Source organism: Leucoraja erinacea, chromosome 35 (genome assembly GCF_028641065.1).
Source record: "Leucoraja erinacea ecotype New England chromosome 35, Leri_hhj_1, whole genome shotgun sequence".
Classification (NCBI taxonomy): domain Eukaryota; kingdom Metazoa; phylum Chordata; class Chondrichthyes; order Rajiformes; family Rajidae; genus Leucoraja; species Leucoraja erinaceus.
The window spans coordinates 11,289,565-11,304,914 of NC_073411.1; the positions used below are offsets into that span (position 1 = coordinate 11,289,565).

At 43.5% G+C, this 15,350-nt stretch overlaps 1 protein-coding gene across 1 annotated transcript in view; it reads right to left on the reverse strand.

The window, feature by feature from the left end:
• The window catches only part of kat6a (K(lysine) acetyltransferase 6A), a 128,622-nt gene that overhangs the window by 40,922 nt on the left and 72,350 nt on the right, over window positions 1–15,350 (reverse strand). The window contains exons 4-7 of the mRNA XM_055662298.1: window positions 13,433–13,514; window positions 10,962–11,094; window positions 7,583–7,902; window positions 4,722–4,840 (exon numbers count right to left, since the gene is read on the reverse strand). Of these exons, the coding sequence (XP_055518273.1) occupies window positions 4,722–4,840; window positions 7,583–7,902; window positions 10,962–11,094; window positions 13,433–13,514 (654 nt within the window). The remainder of the gene's footprint in view (window positions 1–4,721; window positions 4,841–7,582; window positions 7,903–10,961; window positions 11,095–13,432; window positions 13,515–15,350) is intronic.

A 15,350-nucleotide genomic window follows, 5' to 3' on the forward strand; every position in this document is an offset into this window, starting at 1 on the left:
ATAAATTGGTGCTCCACATATTCAACATCAATTGGAGAAACACCAAGGGTGGTATCAGTGTTTTTTATCTCCATCCTTTGGTGTATCACTGCATCAAGTATAGTGAGGCAACGGTAGAGTTTCTGCCTCACAGTGACAGAATCCCAGGTTCGAGCTTGGCTACAGCTGCTGTCTGCGTGGAGTTTGTCCGTTCTCCCTGTGGCTGCGTGGGCTTTCTCTGGGGGCTCCGGTTTCCTCCCACATTCCATCGACATGCAGGTTTGCAGGTTAATTGGCTGCTGCAAATTGCGCCCAGTGTGTGGAACTTGAAAGTGGACGACACGGAACTAGTGCGCGCGCGACCAATGCTAGGCGTGGACACGGTGGGCTGAAGGGCCTCTCTCCGTGCTGCATCTCTAAACTAAACTAAGTACAAGCACCACTAATCTGAAATTGTGTTTCCCCTTCCAGAATCCGAATTCTTTACATAAATGGTAAGAATCACATTGATCCTGCAGAATTGTTTCCCAAATTTCATCCGCTTGTGACGTCCTTACATAATTGTGATTAGGAATCCACATTGAGTGATGGCAAGCAACAGGTTAACAGGGAGAACGCTGCATCCTCTCAGAATCCAGCAAGTCATTGTGCAGCATGCTGAAGCTACGCCAGCTAATATAAAACAACTTTTCAACAAACGTGGGAAGTGAGTCATGAAACTGAGGCACGGTGGTATCTAAAAAAGAGCAAGGCCCTGGGAATTTGGTGCAGTGCCTGCTTGCTCCTATTTCAATTACTTCACAAAGAATAAACTGTAGGCTGTTTAGGTCGTCAAGCACTGGTTAACAGATGACAGACTCCCATGAGCCAACAGCGCACTGCAAAAGCAAGGTCCTTTTCATCTGAGCTACCTTCTTAAAAAAAAACTGCCTGCATGAACTTACACAAACATAAATCTGAGCACAAAAGTTTGAAATAAATTTCCCAGTCGTGCCACAAATCTTCAGCTTGTACCACCTAGTTTACAGCATTGGGCCACCAATAACATTTTTCGCCTCAGCAGCAGTCCAAGTGTGTATGAGAATCATTAAAAAGGCCATTTAATAAAACAAAATTAATGTGATTGAGTGAACATGTGCAAAGACAATTTATTTTTCGGAAAACAATTTTAAAGGCAGGAAAAAAAGAACTTCAAGAGGAAATCAACGGGCCAAGCAGCGTCGATGGGGAGAGGGGAATTATCCAGGTTTTGGGTGGTGACCCTGCATCAAGGCTGAGTGTGTAGAGGGAAGAGAGTGCAAAGAGGTGAAAGAGAGGGGTGAAGAGGTGAAAGGGAGGGGCGAGGCAGATGGGTGGACAGGGTGAGAAGGGGATGGGGAACTTCAGAAACAAGAGGTGGTAGATGAGAAGTGGAACCTGGTCAGGAGTGGGATGATGGGCCGATGCCCAATATTCATCCCTTATTTGGCTCCACATTACCTCCCAGCCTGCTCTCCCTTCTCCCCACTTCCCTGCCCAAGTGGCACCATCTGCCATTGTTCCCCCCCCCTCTTTTTGTTTCAACGTTCCACCCAGCAGCCTCTGCATGTAAGCTCTCCACTTTCTCACCATCACCCTCACCTCACATGCTTTTACCTGTCAGTCCCACCTTTCTCCTAGCTATCTCCACTATATGCACTGTCAGTCCTCATGCAGGATCTCAACCTGAATCATCAAACATACCTAAAGGCTGAAGAATGGTCCCGACTCGAAATGTCTCTTATCCATATCTTCAGAGATCCTGCCCAATCCACATTTGCGTTTTTTTTTTAACCATACATTTGCCTCCGCAGATGCTGCCTGACCCGTTGAGTTACTCCAACAATTTGTTTATTGTTCTAGATGACGGCATCTGAAGTCCCTTGTTCATCTGCAGTCTCATGCTATCTTCTTATTTTTCAAGATTATGTGGTAATCAACAAATAGGGATAGATACTTTAGGATATTTGTATTGTTAAGGGCTTGCCCCACTTGCGTGATGTCCCATGTCGCGGGGTGACGCCTGTATGGTCGTGAGTAGTCGCCCAAAAAGTCGTACCTTTTATCTGGTCGCCGCTGGATTTTCAACATGACGGGTGCTGGCAGTCGCCAAAAAACAATTGCGTAAGTGGGACAGGCCCATAAGTTATTGCAAACCAAAGTCGAACTGCAACAATCAGAGAATAACTTCCAATATCGTGCACTTTCCATTCCTTCTTTAAAACACCCTGAAGTTCTCAGGTAAAGTGCCGAGATGCAACCATTTCCAGGAATACATGACTACACACAAATCATTTCCAGCAGTCCATTACCTCATAAATAATGTCGTCATGTGCCCACCCTTCACAGAGTCATGAATACTCAGATCACTCAAATGACCATCAATGTAGGGGCTTATCGACACCAATTCAGAAATCCACAGGCTCACAGTATTCAGTGAACGACCAAGTGAGTAATGTGCAGCAACTCAGCGGGTCAGGCAGCATCTCTGGAGAAAAGGAATTGGTGACGTTTCGTGTCAAAACCCTTCTTCAGACCGAGAGTTAGAGTCTTTGGTGTAAACCAGCGCCTACAGTTGTATCCTACACAAGTCTGTAATTTATTTTAGCAACTGTCAACTGCATGGATGGAACTTCAATTCGGCTAATTTATGATTGACAGCAAATAAAAATCTTCTAATTGTTTCTTCCTACCCACAACTTCACACGGTGAAATCTGAAACAATGCACCGTTCAATAAACGCCAATAATTGAAAGTATATGTCTACCTGAGTCAATGCATGGGTTATCAAACCATTTCCTATTCGCCTCCACCTCTCTTCCAGTTGAATTCCATGTGGGAATGTTGACATTTGGCTCCAATACAACTGCTTACACATGAATTTGTGAGCACAGCAGAAGAACATAAATTTGCAAAATCTAATACAGTTTCACTGCATTTTATCATAAATGGTTTTTACTTCAGCCATGTGCAGAGAGGAGAAAAGAAACAAAGACTTACGCCTCATCTATGCACAAATGAAACGTGATTTAACTCTCCAGCCACTGAAGTGTCGCAGCAGCTGTGACACTTACCACGTGATCGCTGTGCAGCATATGATCTCAAAGAAACAAACACACTAGGCACAGAGAACAATACTGGCAGTCTGCCTTAATCCTTTGAGGAGCCAAGGCATTTATTTATTCCAGTTTTCCACACAGCACACACTTGCCCACACTGAATGGCGGCAGGCAATGTATTGCACAACACATTGGGCAAAGGTATTTGCAAAGTGGGCACAAGCAAATGCAAAGTTGAGTTAAATTTCAACCTTTCTCCTCCCAGCTCTGGTGACCTTTTTCAAAATTGATGCTGCTGGCAGGCGACTGACTTTTGTGGAACTAACAGGGCTACTCCCTGATCGATTCTGCCAAACAACATGCTTAGTTAAGCTGCTCGCTTGCACTCAAATGGATTCCCTCACCCAGACATCAGAGCTAAAACTGGCAAAATGTGGCTTGCTGAGGAAGCAATTTCAAAATATACTAGCTAATAAGCTTCATTTGGCAACACTTGATTGTTTGTGGGTTTCTCTCACAGCCCAGAGACAAGCAGAACATTGAGGTTGATGCTACAGTGCGAGGTGCTGAGGAAGCTGTTGACTTTCAGTTGAGTGGTTGAAGCAATACTCTGGAACCACATGCTGGCAGAGGTAATGACTTGTGTGGCTGAATGTCAAATTTTGTTATATGATGTTTCTGCAATGCACCTTGAACAATTAACCACAGTCAAGGTGATTGTGTGGATTGTTGTTGCATGTATCTCAGCACAAGACCAAAGACAAAGGCTCAGCTTTTTGGCCAAGCACTGAAGTCAAGCAGGAAGGACTAACAACGGCCAACTTTTGGTCTGGCTGCCATGTTCCTATCATGGAGGTTAAACGAGGAAATTAAAATGTCTGGTACATGATGCAATGTGTAACAAAGCTGACGGTCCACTCAAATGTCTATAGCAAAACAGCATGTTTGCCACGAGGAATTATTTTGACAGCACAGCCAAAACAGGATTGACTATGAAGTTCCTGCTTGCCTCCAGCTCTTGACATAGCAGAAATTATATTGCCATGTTAATTTAACAGCGCCAGTGCCACATCTACGGCACACTGGACACATCTAAGTGATTTACTGTGACCTCAGAAGAGAAGCTGTAGAAGCTTTTGGGTATTTTCAGCTTCAAGGAAGAATTTCATTGTTCTGTAGTTGGTACATATGACAATTAACCACTCGTGACTCTTCTCTTCAGGCCAGCTACTTAGAACTGAAATGTTATTTGGTGGGAAATCTCTTTGCCTTTTTTTAAGGCCTACAATTTTACGCTCAGTAAGTGAGCTTTGTTCAAGGCAATAACAATGGTGTTTGTAATGCCCCTGTCCCACTTAGGAAACCTGAACTGAAACCTCTGGAGACTTTGTGCCCCACCCAAGGTTTCCGTGTGGTTCCCGGAGGTTTTTGTCAGTCTCCCTACCTGCTTCCACTACCTGCAACCTCCGGCAACCACATGCAACCTCCGGTATTTAGACAGATTCTTGTTTAGTATGGGTGTCAGGAGGTATGGGGAGAAGGCAGGAGAACGGGGTTAGGAAGGAGAGATAAATCAGCCATGATTGAATGGCGGAGTAGACCCGATGGGCCGAATGGCCTAATGCTGCCCCTATTACTTATGACTTTATGACCAATACATCTCACCTCCAGTGCAACTTCCTGAACATGTTGAAATAAGTCCAAGTCTTTCTCCGTCACAATGTCTTTGCTCAGTGATTGGTCATCCTCATTCTCATGCTTGCAGCCCCACGGGCCCTGATTGTCTGCAGATTCCGAAACAAAAACATTTTATTAATGAAGGAACCTTCCTCCAATAAAACCCTCCTGCAATCAAGCATGCAGGTGCAGGCAAAATGAAGAACTGACAACATCAATGCATTGATGTAGTTGCCAAAAATTAAGGGAATAATGTTATGGCACTTACTTCCACAAAACATTGCAACCCAACTTATGGGATAAAATGGCAGGTGGTTCAATACTTTCCTGTTGTCCATTAGTTTGGTTTCTGATGTTCTGTCATGTTTGTTGGTGTGGCTGGAGATACACACATCCTTTCCCATTGAAACAGTATGCGTGTCAGCCACAGTTTGACAGTCGATAGTGACCCGGCAGAGGATGCATGGAATGCGGTCCGTCATATTGCTGAGGGCTTCACTCTGAATTATAACCTTCGGAGTTCAAACGCTGAAGGTCCGATGAAACTCACCTGTCTCGGATGGCTCTGCACCATTTCCCAACCAATTAGGCTGAGGAGAAGCATTCTCAAGACTCTGCCACTTGAACAGGCTTCCTGGAGGTGGACGTCAGAACAGGGGTTGATGTGCCCTCCCATCCCATTTCTCTCTCACTGGGGAAGCACCTCAACTCTGTTTGAAGCATCCTCCGCAATGCATGAGCTAAGTCCAGGAACTCATCACTGGCAAGGGTGGCAAAAGTTTATCAAGAAACTGAAATGATACAATAAGCCTATATAACCAGCTTTAAAACTGTCGAAGTGCCACACACGAGTCGATATCAATTACAGTTTAGGAAATGCCACGTGTACAAACAAATATCAAATGCAACATGAGATGCAGCAGAATGCAATAGCGGCTGGAATCAAATAGATTTAGAAGCATATTTGTGGTACAAAAGTTAGACTGAAGCTCAATTGACTCAATTCAGTGTTTTAACTTTGTAATTTAAGAAGGAACTGCAGATGCTGGAGAAACTCAGCGGGTGCAGCAGCATCTATGGAGCGAAGGAAATAGGCAACATTTCGGGCCGAAACCCTTCTTCAGACTGAAGGAAATAGGTAACGTTTCGGGCCGAAACTCAGCGGGTGCAGCAGCATCTATGGAGCGAAGGAAATAGGCAACGTTTCGGGCCGAAACCCTTTCGGGTTTCGGCCCGAAACGTTACCTATTTCCTTCAGTCTGAAGAAGGGTTTCGGCCTGAAACGTTGCCCATTTCCTTCGCTCCATAGATGCTGCTGCACCCGCTGAGTTCCTCCAGCACTTTTGCCTACCTTTTAACTTTGTAATACGACTCTCCAATTATTTCCACAGCAAATTTCCTCGGAGCAAACTGGACCTGCAGTGTGGTAGGTACACTAGTGAGGTAGCACGCTCCACTGGAAAGCATCGAGGGCTCAATTGTCAAAATGGAGGTTCAGAGATGATCATTATTGTGCCCTGGGAATTATGTGCCACGTGAAAGGGAATTGGCGGGAGGTCAATTATGTTTTTCTTTTTAAACTTTGGATGAAAAGCTGCCATTTTCAACTTAAGCAACAGCAGGGACGTGATCACAACCAACAGTTGTCTTTCTCACAATGTCCAGGTCCATTTCATCTTACTTCTAACCGATCCTTATGTTAAAAGGCTTTGGATTAAAAGTAAAGGCTACCACATGCAATTTTCAACGGTAAAATAGATAATTGCTGATTATCTGTTCTAGGGGGCTAAGAATACATCAGCCAGCTCTACCGAGGGTATGCTTTCCACTTTCAATGGGTGTTTTGCTAATGCCATGAAAGAGATGCTCAATGGGAGTAATGTTAGCACAGTGCCGTTACATGCAGTTTACATTGCTACTTTTTTTGGAGGTAGATTCAAGAGATTAGTCATGCACTGTTTTGCCCTTGTGTGTTGCGACTGCACCTATATTTTCCATGACCCAGCCAAATTAAAGTTAAAATGGTGGGAGACTGAAAGATACACAGCGGGTCTGTCAGTATTTGACAAAGATTAGTTGTGCCGACAGGTTGGACGGTTAATCTACCTTTTCTCGTCCCAATTTTGATGGACCTTCTGTTTTTTGTTTATTGTACAGAAACGATGTTGAGCAGAGCTACCTTCATGGCATAAGCCCACCGGCTTCCTCTTTCACAAGGCAAATAGCGACTGAAGCACCGCAAAGACAGCGCAACATGAAGCCAGTTTCTAGCGCTAGCGATGCGTGGCAGCATGGTATTCGCTTCTTACCCTTGTCCTCGGCACTCTTACTCCTTTCTAATTCCACGTTTCCCTTCCTGTGCCAAAGGAACTCCTTTCCGCGTCTCACTTTACACCGGCTGCCGCTTATTGCTTTCTCTCTCACAGAAGGCGGCCGTAAATAAGGGGAGCGCGGCTTAACCGCCATCTCTATTGAAGTGCTGAGTCGCTGGTGAGGTGAGGTTTGTAAAATGCAACTTGTTTTCATGCTACTGTCCACCCTGTGGCCTGGGAAGACTGTGTTATCAACAGATGGACATGGCTCAGAAGGTAAAAGGCGAGGAGGAGTTAACTCATAGTCTGCTTCACCAGTGATATTGGGAGTACAAAATGAGGAAGGAGAGTCAAACGGTTGCCTTCTTAATGTGGGCATTCTGGGCACACTTAATCTGCCAGTGAATGTCAGCTCACTGTGACCAACAAGGCTAGAACAGGAAGATGGTTTGAAGCTACTTAAATGCCAGCTTGATGCCGGTAAATAAATCTCAGGGGATATTGGGCATGCAGGGATTAATGAGTTCAGTGCAGTACCTGTGGGCCATGTGCCGTTGTCAGAAGTGCTTGATTTTCGTGGCCCCTTTTTCTTGAGCCTGTATTGCTCAGCTAAGTCCAGAAGTTCACCCCGAGGCTTGCGGCCATCGGGGGAAGGGGTGAAGAATTTGCTAAGGCCGTCAATGAGCCCTTTGGTTTTCTTATTCATTTTCAGGCGGGATGATTTGCTGATTCGTGAGTTCAAAGTACCCAGTCCATCCAAACGACCCGACTTTGAGGAAGGGATTGCCAGCATTTTGCGTTTGCGCCCTCGACCAGGGCCTTGTCTCTCTTTGTCGAATGACTGAGAACCTTTTGATCTGTGGAAGAAGAGAGAATCAGACGAAACAAGGGATCAGACACACTCCATTTACAGTTTGTACAGTGACAAAACAAGAGAATCTACAAAACAAGTCGCACACCAGAGCGTTTGGATTTGCCATCGCCCGCCGGGGGCTCCAACATCAAGACCCGGAGCAGGGCTTTACATCGTCCCGGCGCGGCTTTAACGGCCGCGGGACTTGACATCGCCAGCCGGGGGCTTCAACATCGGGAGAAGAATGGAAAACAGGGGAGAGACTATGACTTTGCCTTCACAGTGAATCTCCTCCTCACTGTGATGGATGTTTATGTAAATTGTGTTGGTGTGTGTCTTGGTTTTTTTTTTCTTGGTGTATAACTGCAGAAACCAAATTTCATTTGAACTTCATTTGAGGTTCAAAAGACAATAAATGGTATTGTATTGTATGTCATCATAGAACGACAGTCATACAGCATGGAAACAGATCCTTTGGCCCAACGCCCACACCAACCAAGATGCCCCATCTACACGAGTCCCACCTGCCTGTGTTTGACCCATTTCCTTCTAAACCTAAGATAGACACAAAATGCTTGAGTAACTCACCGGGACAGGCAGCATCTCTGGATAGAAGGAATGGGTGACGTTTTGGGCTGAGACCCTTCTTCTAAACCTATCCCATCCATGTACTGCCCAAATGTTTTTTTTTAATGCTGTGATAGTACCTGCTTTAACTACCCCTCGTTCCATATACCCAACAGTTTTTGCATGAAAAAACATTCATGAATGTTTAAATAAAAATGATCGGCGCAGTTCACCAATTCCTGGATGCCAAGCATCATTATTTTTGGCAAAATTATTGGAAGTCACCATCTTTATTTGGACACAAAGATGCATTGGACCATAACAAAATTACACTGCATCCATCTCTGTGAATATACCTGACAAACACATATACAATAATGATAGCTATTACAGTAACTACTTCAAAGTGTCAAAAAACAATGGTAAACCACTTTTTGTTGCCATTCTAGTATTAAACGAACAAGTTGGGTTTTTTTTTAAAGGCACAACACATGAAGTACAAACAAATTCGAGCTCTAGCTCTAACCTATGCAAAAACTTGAAAAATACAAACTAATACCTTTAGGTGTAATCATTTCATTTTTCTTTTAAAGTGATGGCTTAAAGCTAGTCTTTGCTAGTTGAGTTTGCTTTCCACTCCGGTTTCTTTGGCTGAGGTTCATGGCAAATTCAACAGGATGTGTGGGTTTATACACAAACATAGTGCTATATAAAGTGTTGCTGTCTATTTATAACCAACAATTGAGCCTGAGCAACATGGACAGGTTCAGATTCTGTAAGTCCTATACATGTACAGATCAATACTCAGCTGAAGATTATCTTCTTCATTCACAGGCAGCCTGTGAGGAACCAAATGCCCTTCAGGGATCTCCTCGCTGTCTCCCTTGTTATGGCCGCACGAATGCAAATTAAATACATTTGCTGCATCTCCAAGACTTTTTTCTCAGGGCACATTCAAGAAACTATGCTTATTTTGAACATGATGTAGTCGCATGGTTCCTGCCAACCCTACAGCAAACATCCTGGGATGTCAGGCTGGCTTATGAAGAAAGACTGGATAGACTTGGTTTATACTCTCTAGAATTTAGGAGATTGAGAGGGGATCTTATAGAAACATACAAAATTCTTAAGGGGTTGGACAGGCTAGATGCAGGAAGATTGTTCCCGATGTTGGGGAAGTCCAGGACAAGGGGTCACAGCTTAAGGATAAGGGGGAAATCCTTTAAAACCGAGATGAGGAGAACTTTTTTCACACAGGGAGTGGTGAATCTCTGGAACTCTCTGCCACAGAGGGCAGTTGAGGCCAGTTCATTGGCTATATTTAAGAGGGAGTTAGATGTGGCCCTTGTGGCCAAGGGGATCAGAGGGTATGGAGAGAAGGCAGGTACGGGATACTGAGTTGGATGATCAGCCATGATCATATTAAATGGCGGTGCAGGCTCGAAGGGCCGAATGGCCTACTCCTGCACCTAATTTCTATGTTTCTATGTCTATGTTTCTAAACAATGCTCAAAAATGCTGCTCCTTCTCATAATCAATCTGGAATCTGAACCAGGAGCACCTTCGTTTAATCACATAAGTTATAGGCTTGATGAGAAATAATTTTATTTTGCACTTCACTAGTCAGTTTATAAAATCTATGCCTGCTGCAGAAGTGCCGTGTGATAGTCCTAATGGATTTAGATTTGAGTTTGGCCTCTCCACAAGATTGCAAGTCTGAAAGCAAAAACTCAGGCATTCAAACTGCATGGAAGGTACTAAAATGTTCAGGTCAATGATCTTTCATTGACATTTCTTAAAAGTTATCAATCTGAAACCTTAAGATTTTTATGCTCTCCAGAGATGCTGCGGACTTACTAAGTAATACAAGGCTTTTCTGCTTCATCCCTGTAATAAGCCATCAATAAATCCTGAAACTGTTCATAGCCCACATTCTGTCTTGCCTTCCAGCCAGTGTGTCTAAGTAGCAGATATGCTCTCCGTGTTATTATACCTTGCAAATCAATGATCATAGCAGTGATTAAATAATGCAAAAGAAATGGAAAATTGAAGAAAGCAGACAAACGCTGGATGTCCTCAGCAGATCAGGCAGTATCCATGAAGAGATGCTGAAAGATTAAAGGGCCTGTCCCACTTGGCTATTTTTTTTTTAGACTGCCGGCATCATTGATTGATATATCAGGTCACCGAAAAATTCACGGTGTGATGCGGCACGATGACGTATCACGAGCGGCGTTTTTTTCAAGTGTCGCAACATTTTTTTGTCGCCGCTGGGTTTTGAAATGTTCAAAATCTTTTGGCGACACTGGCATGACGCTGGCAGTCGCCGAAAAAAATCGGCATGTGGGACAGGCCCTTAACCCTGCTTCTCTTTTAAATATGCTGCCTGATCCTCCGAGTATTTCCCAAATTTTCCATTTTTGCAGCACGACAAAAGGTCCCGACTACAGAGATCCTCTGGCAAAAAACATTACAAACATCGACTCAAATACTTACACTGTCGTTTTCTTTAATCTATTTTTCGAGTGCCCTATTGCAGTTGCATAGCGCCGTTTAATCTGTACCGCTTTCTTGTGTAACAGTTTTCTTCCCTTTTTCCGTGGCCGACATATCTGACACACCCACATACCTGGGATGGAAATGCAAACGTCAGATTCACACCGTTCTCCTTTCCTGCACAAATTCTATTCACCGCAAAGTTTAACAATCCATAGTTTAAAACGTTTACACATGTTACAATCCACCAGAGAGTAACACCAGGTTCTGCGATTATACATTGAAAGGAAACAAATATTTCTCTATCCATTCAATTTATTAATGTCAGAATTATTGCATTTACAAAAGGGATCCATAAACTGCATTTGTGGTTCCATCCTATCCATAAACTAATTGTTTGGTATATGTCATCTATTTGTCTCGAAAGTCGTAGATCAGAGAAAAGTAGGGCACACAATGAGGCTCTTGGTCCCCACAATGTCCGTGTCAAACACAATGACAACTTAAATTGATCTCCACTCCTGTCTATGATCCACGTCTCTCCATTCCCCCCTCTACCCTTGAGTGGCCCTACCTTCTCCCTTGTAACCCTCTAGTTTTCAAAGAACGTATGAAAGGCTTTGGGATTTTCTTGAATCTGACTCGCTAAAGACATTTCATGGCCCCTTTAGCTGTAGCTAAAGTCACTTTAGCTGCCGCTGGCAGAGGCAATATGACTTGAGAAAGTGTATGAAGCAGAAGCTCAGCGGGTGAGGCAGCATCAACCCGAAACGTCACCTATTCCTTCGCTCCATAGATGCTGCCTCACCCGCTGAGTTTCTCCAGCATTTTTGTCTACCAAGGTGTTCTGTCACTCATTTTGAAACTGCGGAGTTCCCTGGTCATCAAGTTTCCATGTGGCTAATATGTGATAGCTACTAATGCACCTCAATAGTGGAGAAGTAAAGACTTTTAGCTTAACCTGCGCTTTGGAAAATGAGCAAAATCAGTGCAATGCTGGTTTAGCGGGGCAGTTGATTTTATTATTCACTAGTTCCACCCGTTCTCTTCATTTTTTGTTAGTTAGGTAAAAAATATCCCCATTATTGTCAGAAGAAATTAAACAACCACAAATACGGGTACAAGATAAAGATAAGGGGGAGGTCTTTTAGGACCGAGATGAGAAAAACATTTTTCACACAGAGAGCGGAGAGTCTCTGGAATTCTCTGCCACAGAAGGTGGTTGAGGCCAGTTCATTGGCTGTATTTAAGAGGGAGTTAGATGTGGCCCTTGTGGCTAAGGGGGTCAGGGGGTATGGAGAGAAGGCAGGTACGGGATACTGAGTTGGATGATCAGCCATGATCATATTGAATGGCGGTGCAGGCTCGAAGGGCCGAGTGGCCTACTCCTGCACCTATTTTCTATGTTTCTAAGAGGGAAAGGCCATGATATTAAATGATGGCAGCATGACATATTAAATCTGTCAGTTGTCCTTCAAGATGAAACCCGTTACTTTAATAACCAACATTAAAAGCTGCACTGCTACTGTTTCTAATTATACCTAATTTATTTCACGAAACGGGTTTTGATGATGTCAGTGCCGACTACAATTCTTGCACAAGATGTGGTTGTCATCTCCCGTGACAAATAAAACACTGAGTTTGTCAGCAAATAGTACTTCAATCGTTATGAACAATGAATCATTTATTTACATTGAACTATTTTGCTTTCTGTGGGAGAAGAGCTGTGGAGAATTGAAATCACCCCGAGAATAAGGCTGAGAATTCATTGCAGTGACAGATTATTTAATGAACTGAATTTTATCAAAGGGGGCGTAATCAATAAGTTATCGAGCATGTATTCAGAGGCAAGGCTTTGAATTATACTGAGGCAACGGGGGAATTCATCTAAAATAAGTTATTTATCAGTATTAAACTACCAAACTTAAAGAATATTAACTTAAGAATAATAACTTTAAGAATAAGGAGTAAGCCATTTAGAACGGAGACGAGGAAACACTTTTTCTCACAGAGAGTGGTGAGTCTGTGGAATTCTCTGCCTCAGAGGGCGGTGGAGGCAGGTTTTCGGGATGCTTTCAAGAGAGAGCTAGATAGGGCTCTTAACAATAGCGGAGTCAGGGGGTAATGGCCATGGGGAAAAGGCAGGAACGGGGTACTGATTGGGGATGATCAACCATGATCACATTGAATGGTGGTGCTGGCTCGAAGGGCCGAATGCCTGCTCCTGTACCTATTGTCTATTGTCAAACTTGTAATCAAATATTTGGTTCACCAATGTTTAAACTTCAGATCTGCTATTCTTTCCCAACCTGGCAATAAGTCAACTACATGGACAGTCATTACCAATGTAGGTAACTCTTAAACCCCCTGTGAAGTGCACATCAAGTTATGTAGGGTTGGGTAACAAAGGTACACCTTGCCAGTGTTGTCCATATGTCAAGAATACCTGGTCAAAAGAGAAGAATTCTCACCTTTGGGCATCCTGGTGAGAGGAGGGTCGCAGCACTCCATGTGGAAACCTCGATCACAGGAGTCACAGAACAACATGTTATCCTGCAGAGATGGAGTGAGAAAGATTATTCATCATTACTGGAAAAAACTAATCGCATCAGACTTTATTGATTGCCACAAAGACCCGAACACACCTCTGGGGAATGAAATATACACGTTTCATCTTCAGCATGCAGCCCACAAAAATGTGGACAGAGAATGTTAAATTGGAGACTGGCATGGGCAGCATTAGAACAGAACAGTCAAGAGGTTACAGAGCATGGTTCAAAATTGTGGGTTGAAATTCTGACCAGCAGAGTGGAGCAGTGGTAGAGTTGCTGCCTTACAGCACCAGAGGCCCAGGTTCGATCCTGACTACGGGTGCTGCCCGTACGGAGTTTCTACGTTCTCCCTGGGACTGTGTGGATGTTCTCTGGGTGCTCCGGTTTCCGCCCATGCTCCAAAGGCGTGTAAGTTAATTGGCTTTGTAAGATGATAAAATATCCCCAACGTGAAGGATAGTGCTAGTGTACAGGGTGAACGCTGATCAGCGCCGACCCGGTGGGTCGAAGGTTTCCGCACTGTATCTCTAACGTCTATGGACCCATTGTAGGATGTTACCGAGGCCTCATTTCTCAATAACGTTTTTAAAACGATGAGTGAAAAGCATTAAGAACTTTTACTTTAAAGGTTGCAGCTTAAGGAAAGAATTTCTCAGAAATGTTGATCATGTTTCCCCATTCCCCAAAACCAATGCATAATTCTGACATAAGTATTCAAAGCCATCAAAAGCATCTCTGGAACCAAATGTTATTTAGATGTTCAGATTTATTGAAGCTACAGTAGGTGCAATAGAATTCAATGGAACATTGCAACTTAATCACACTGATAGCTTCTTTCACCACCCGTAGCCCTGGCTGAAGTCCTCCTCTCTTAGCTACCTAGTTTTCTACATCTAATCTTGCTGCTGGAGCAGTCCCTGGAGCAGTTAAACCTCTGCTCTCGAGACTAAGGATAATGAGAACCTGACTGAGACCTCAAATCTCTGATGCTTTGTTTATTTAACCAGATATCAAAGCAAAATATTGACTTTTATTTCTTTTTAATATTCGGTATATTCAGGCAACTACCATTTCAATCCCTTATTGATCGTTACTTTGAATCATTACCAATTCCCAAGGCTCAAAAACATTTTTGAACAGCAGAAAGAGCAACTCTCCAAATGAAAAAAGTTCAGTTGGCTTACACCGAAAGTCTTGAACCCGAACATCACAAAATAGGCTCGTTATCACTGAATAGATTATGCTTCAGAACTTTTTGACAAACTAATCAATAATTTCAGTCAAAAATATGAAATACACTCCGCTTGTGGTACAGCACATAAAGATTAATAAACAGCTTAATGTACGGCTGTGCAAATTAGGATTGTTCAAGACGGAAAATAGACTGAGGAATATACCAAGGGAACTGAGTGGGTTGGGATAAGGAAACATCAGTAATTTGTGGGGGTTTCATGTTTTCTTCCTGTTCTCCTACCTGTTAAATGTACCTCACCTACATGTGCATGTTACAATAAGCTCGAAGATGCTGGTTTAACTTAGGGGTGGTCAGGCATCATCTCTGGAGAAAAGGAATGGGTGACGTTTCATGTCGAGGCCTTTGTTCAGACAATAAGCTTGACTTGACTTGAATTTCTATGTTTCTATGTTTCTATGTTACTGTTTTATAAAACAGTAACATAGAAACATAGAAATTAGGTGCAGGAGTAGGCCATTCGGCCCTTCGAGCCTGCACCGCCATTTAATATGATCATGGCTGATCATCCAACTCAGTATCCCGTACCTGCCTTCTCTCCATACCCTCTGATCCCCTTGGCCACAAGGGCCACATCTAACTCCC